The sequence below is a fragment of the Mycetomoellerius zeteki genome, unplaced genomic scaffold (assembly GCF_001594055.1).
Source record: "Mycetomoellerius zeteki isolate Tzet28-1 unplaced genomic scaffold, Tzet1.0 scaffold19, whole genome shotgun sequence".
Lineage (NCBI taxonomy): Eukaryota > Metazoa > Arthropoda > Insecta > Hymenoptera > Formicidae > Mycetomoellerius > Mycetomoellerius zeteki.
Window position 1 is genome coordinate 836,446 of NW_017256854.1, and position 6,000 is coordinate 842,445.

Consider the following 6,000-nt stretch of genomic DNA (forward strand, 5'->3'; position numbering starts at 1 on the left):
TTTACTTTTAATTACACAATATTTTAATACAAAAATTTCTTTCGTATTTCACGAATTAGATTACATATTCATGAAATATATTTCTGTACATAAAAAGATATAAATGTATTTCTCTAGGGAAATAAATTGTATGTTTTTAAGTATAATTTACAGCGTGCACACATATACGTATCTGTGACAATTCGACGTTTCCCGCTATAACATTTTTAAAATTTAATGTTAAACACTATGAAGACTTATACTGCTATTTTACTACTGTACATATATAGCCGTAGTTATAAAAGCAGGCTCATTAAAAAATAATGCTCCGTTATCCAACAACGAAGTAGTATTCTCTCATAAATAATGATGAACAGAGTCTTGAACGTTTTTTTAATAAAATTCTTTCCATTATTTTTAGTAATTCATTGTTTGTGTCAGAATAGTACAGAAGTCGTATTTTTAAATTATTTATATACCGATTTATCAGCAACATCAGTTTCTCTTTTATGTTCTTCTTATCAATATGTTCTCACGTGACTATAGTTTTTACTTTGCCATGTAATGACTGAAAATGACTCCAAATGAAACGTTTAAGAGAAATCGATAAGACATCTCAAGGTTACATATTGTATTCTGTTATACAGATGTCTTTCGGATAGTTCTATAAAATGTCTTTGAAAGTTTATAACGTTTTTCAGTTCAAAACGTTATAATGTTCTTTGAGTCTGTATTTCTAATTTTTCAAACATTTTCTATATTTATACATGACATTTTATACATGACATATAAAATTACAAATAGAAATCCAACTTGAATTTCAACTTGAATTCTAATTCTAAAGTGAGCTTGGATATATTTCACGTATTTTTTAACAAAATGAAAAATGACTGATTTTCCTATATATTATATTTAAAACTATAAATACAAAAAGTCTGGCGATTTAGAAATGGATAAAAAATAATTTGAATAAGAAATAAACATGTTTTTAAAAAAATAATCAGGATAAAAAAATAAGACAATTTTTGTTTAAACTATAAAAATTGTATTATTAAATATAAATATTGATCTTATTGAATTATTTCATTATATGTATAACATAATTCACTTTTATATGAAAAGTATATGAATCATTTTTTGCAGAGATAGATCCTTAATACAATTTTTCAATATCATTAATATTCAGCAAGAAAGAAATGTAAATATAAATTTTATTCCGCTTTCTCTCAATGAGCGTTAAATTAAAAGTGATTTATCTCAATCAATTAATTCCTCAAATTCTTTACCCCGTTTTCATTTACAAATTAGCCCTGGTCGTCTATAAATTTATGACTCATTAGTCATCTATCAAGGATTCAATTCGTCTATTTGTATTCTTATCGATCCTATTAAATTTTCTAGACGCACCGGGAAGCCCCGTGCAATCTCTCCCTTCCCTTCATCCGATTTAGGCATAGTAATTGCATCTGTAACAACTATAATTACAGACGGCAGGCGTGCCAAGGGCGTGGGCGACGCACGGGGGTGAGGACGTGCCGGTGTTCGCCGTCGGGCCCCTTGCGAACGCCCTGTTCTCCGGTAGCGTCGACCAGAGCTACATCCCGCACGCGATCGCCTATGCTGCCTGCTTGGCTCATCACGCCAGCCGCTGCTCCCGGGATTCTACGAACAACGCGAATGCCAGCGACACAATGAACGCCGCACCGATAAGCTGTCCCTCGGCAGAGCCGAACAGCGCGGCGATATCCAGCGATGTGATGAATGACCGCATGCGAAATCCACCCACGAAATCCGCCGGTGGTCCCTGCCGTTCATTGGCTGGCAGCCCTTCGCTGCTGCTGATGCTGTTGCTGCTGTCGCCATTGATGCCTCTGATACCCGTCGTTCTGCTGATTCCCCGGTGTCCCTTCGAAAGGACGAGTTAATGCGCTCCTTTCTTCCGTGTCCGAGGAGGAGAGCGGTCTCCTCTGTGACGGCAGGTACATGACAGAGCGGAGAAGCCACTGAAACATCGACGTGGTATAACGGTCGATGGAGCGACCGCAGTGTAAATTTGACAGGACGCGGGTCTTCGAGAGTGGCTTACTCCGAACGAGTAGTGATCGCATCTCTCAGTGAACCGTTAAATGGATGGTTTGCCCAACATCCATACGCTGCGAGAGTCATTGAGTGTTGATGCAGCACAGTGTAACGTCACGGTATAGCGCGGAGAGTCCTTGGAAAGGCTTTTCGAGAGCGACTTGATAGGAAGGATCCGTCACGAGGGTCTGCCCGAAGAAAAGTGTATTTGCATCTCTTTACGTAAGAATCGGCTGACAAATCGACCAATTTATGTACGATACGCCGCGTAACATCGGTGAGGTAAACGACGTGCGTGGCGTATCGCTTCTTAGAGTTCTTAGTCCTCTCATGCATTTTTAATCTCATATCTCTGAACACTGCCAGTCGAGTTTCACTTTCACTTTATGTATAATAGTTTAATTGATACACAGTTCTTGTTTGAGGGATCACCTAAAGTTCTATGAACTTCTACGCTAATGACTAAAGCCCTTTCAATAAAGAACTTCAATAACAAGGTTGTGGTCTTTGGAAGAAGAGTTTCTTGATATTTTAAGGGCTTTTAGGAATTAAAATCATAACATTTCTTAATATATTTCTTTATTATTCTTTGTTATTATCTCATCATATACTTTCCTATTACTTAGTAAAAAATACTTTTTTATAATTCTGTTCTCAGGTGTATTTTTTCTAGTTGAAGAAAATAAATCCTTGCATGAGAAGATTAATTGCATTGGTCGATTCTCCGAAATGTTTCGGAACTGTTGCTACTTTCTGCAGCTATATTTCTTTCTCTCAATTAATTTAGAATGAAATATATATTTTAACAAAGAGAGAGAGATATAAGATTTTATTAAAATAGAATTAAATGAATTTTTTAAAGCAATTATCTTGATATCTATAAATATTGTTGAAAATTTTTGTTAAAGTAGTAGTTTCTTGTTAACAAAAGAGAAAGGAGAAAATTAGCTTTGATTTATAATTAATCAAAGAATTTGGACAAAAAGAATAGCAATGTTTCTGACACATTCCGTATATCTCGAAGATCCGTTCGTCTATCGTTCAAGTGACGACTTACCGTAATCCTTGTAAGCATGTGTGTTTCGGCTTCTTGCCATACGGTAAAGCATACTACAACGAATCGATAACGGCCGACCTCGCCGATCTAATATAGACTGTCCAATAAACAGGCCGTAAAGCAGCTCTCGAATCGTGAGACTTCCGAAGTAAAATAAAATGTAAATATATATTAAGAATGAAGCAGACACAATGTATAAATATGAAACACGCGTTCACACATCGAATGTAAACTACAGGTAGGATTTAATCATCGAATCGAGACGAACTTCTCATCAACGCACGCTGACACGCTATTTCTTATCATCGTTATTTAATCTTTGTTCTCTTTGGGTAGGATTATTTTAAGTCGAACCAGAAGTATTTAAAACACGGATGAAACGACTTGTCAAGAAATTTATTTTGCACCGAGCGGTTGAGAGGAAAAGTAATTTACAGGTGAAATTTTCGCACTTTATGTATACCATGTATGCTGCTTTGCTTACATCACTTTTATTTCGAGCTTCTCGCAACGTAGAGTAGCTTTTAAAAGCGACTTTGTCACAGCGGGGATTATAGTCGTGCACTTTTGTCTTGATAGTTCGTCGCTCTGATTCACCCGCTTCGATTATTATTGAATAATCCGCCAGCGCCTCGTCTTTTCGAGTTCATTCGTAATGTATCGCGATATCGCGCTGAGTGAGAAGAGGAGATTTACTGGCGATGCGTTCATGTATTTGTGACTAGTTCTGAGGGAATTGCAGCTGCGCAAGCTGAGAGTTCCTTCGCCATTCAATTCTCCAGAATCCATTCTCACGAGAAGCGTTTCCGTTTCCATTGCAGTTTTGATGGAGCCGTGCAAATTTTATACAGCGTTTCGACCGTATTTGCGAGCGGTTGTAAGAGATAATTTGCCTTTTACGTGCTGAATCGTAGCTTTGATTTATAACTCCTCGGCTAAATTGATGAATTAATTGCGTCAATAAACTGCTGTTTTAACTGACAAGCAACTGTCTAATGAAGTTAAAACCACGCGTGGAAGAATAAAAATGTTTATTTCGAGCGTGAAAAGCTAAAGATATCTTGCAAACAAATACGTAAAATGATATATTTGAATTTTATTTCAAACTGATTATTAGTGTATTTTTCATGGGATACAAAGTACTTGAAATTTTTGCTTTTAATATTTTGCGTTTAATAATTTGCCTTTCATCCGGTCTTTTTTAGATAGCGAATATATTGACAAAGTAATTGTAATAGATTGCTATTGCGAATTTCTCTGATATAATGTTCGCCGAGTTTAAATCCTTCTTTCAGGTTTATGCCGATGGAATTTAGTAATTTTATGCAGGAAGAGAAGAACGCGTTGTTAAAGAATTGTTCCTTTTCAAGAATAATATGTACGTTGAATACGAGAAGTGGGAGATACCTTTGTGAACGTACGCACATTCGTCAAGAGATACCTTTGTGAACGTACGCACATTCGTCAAGTAATATGATCTCGTCTTCAATTTTACTATATCGCGTGTATTCTTGAACAGTTATGATTTTTCTACTCGCGAAAAGATGTCTTGGGGCTATGGTTCTCCTCATGATGCTCGCAGTCGGCAAAAACATTGGCAAGATGGTTGCAACGAATCGCTATTTTTGTTTCTCCATCAGACGTGCTGACTTAAAATTTTGCAGCGAGGATAAAGGTCAATATCTTTTACTAAGAACAGCTTATTTCTGCGGTACTCATTTTATGCAGGATATGAAAACCGCAAGATATATCTCGCAAGCGCGCATATGTCTTTATTTCGCTTCCGACTTTTACATACTTCCTGAAACGTTCAGGTCAGTCTCGAATTTGTAGAAAAATGAAAACATATAACGCGCGTAATGTAGTACAACGCATGCATGTATATATGTATGCCTATACATAGCACATACATAATGTATATGTATGGCAGCCTGGAGATGGCTGGAATTAAATGGGGACTTTAACAAAGTAAATTCATCCTCAAAACGACGTCATCTTTACGATCACGCGACGCAAAAAGCCGTGCGATGTTCTATGAGCAACGTAAATTCTGCGCGCATCCCTCGGTTAGATAGACGCTGTAAAATAGTTATAAGGACAACGAATGGGACTGAGCGTATCCCTCTTCAGCGTGTTGGGGCTAGAATGAACAGATATCGATTACTTATTACCCCGATGCGAATTACCGACATATTCGCGCGGCGATTACGGTTTTCATGGACTAATGCGAATTTTTTAATTATAAACGAAATGAACACCTCGACGAAATAGCTGATTGCAGGAAATGGAAAACTGAGGATTATATCCATCGTATCGTTGTTCGGGATCGGGAACATAAATGTTTCATTGTTAATATGTTTTATCATGTTTTATTACAATTTTATTTAATAAAAGAGGTACGTTGCAACATTTTTCGTCGAAAAATGAGCTAATTTATCTCATGAAGCATAAACAGTTTTCAAGCTCTGATCTGATAAGAATGGGCCGATTTTGATAAATTCACATCAGGATTACAAATAAATCTTATATCTCGGTTATGCAGGGTCTACAATAGAAGTCGTAGCGGTCGTATCTTAAATCGTAGAAAATTGACCAATCATAGTCGGTTATTCTTCTCATATTAGACTGTGATTGGTTAATTTTCTACGACTTAAGATTATATGACCGCTACGACTTCTATAGTAGACCCCGCATTAATTATTATAGAGGAAAATCGTAATATCGATATCGATTTCTTAAAAGAATACTTCTTTATTTTTCATAAATTAAACATTACTGTTTACTACGTCAGTTTTGGGGCTCATTTTGTCATATATTCATTTTTACTTGTCTTATAAAAAAGTTAATTATTGCAAAATTTCAAATAATATTATATATATATATAT

General features: G+C 36.0%; 1 protein-coding gene across 1 annotated transcript in view; it reads left to right on the plus strand.

Annotated features, from left to right (window-relative positions):
* Positions 1-6,000, plus strand: part of LOC108721993 (uncharacterized) — a 110,511-nt gene that overhangs the window by 50,064 nt on the left and 54,447 nt on the right. The window contains 1 exon segment of the mRNA XM_073512025.1: positions 1,467-1,776. Coding sequence (XP_073368126.1) covers positions 1,467-1,776 — 310 coding nt within the window.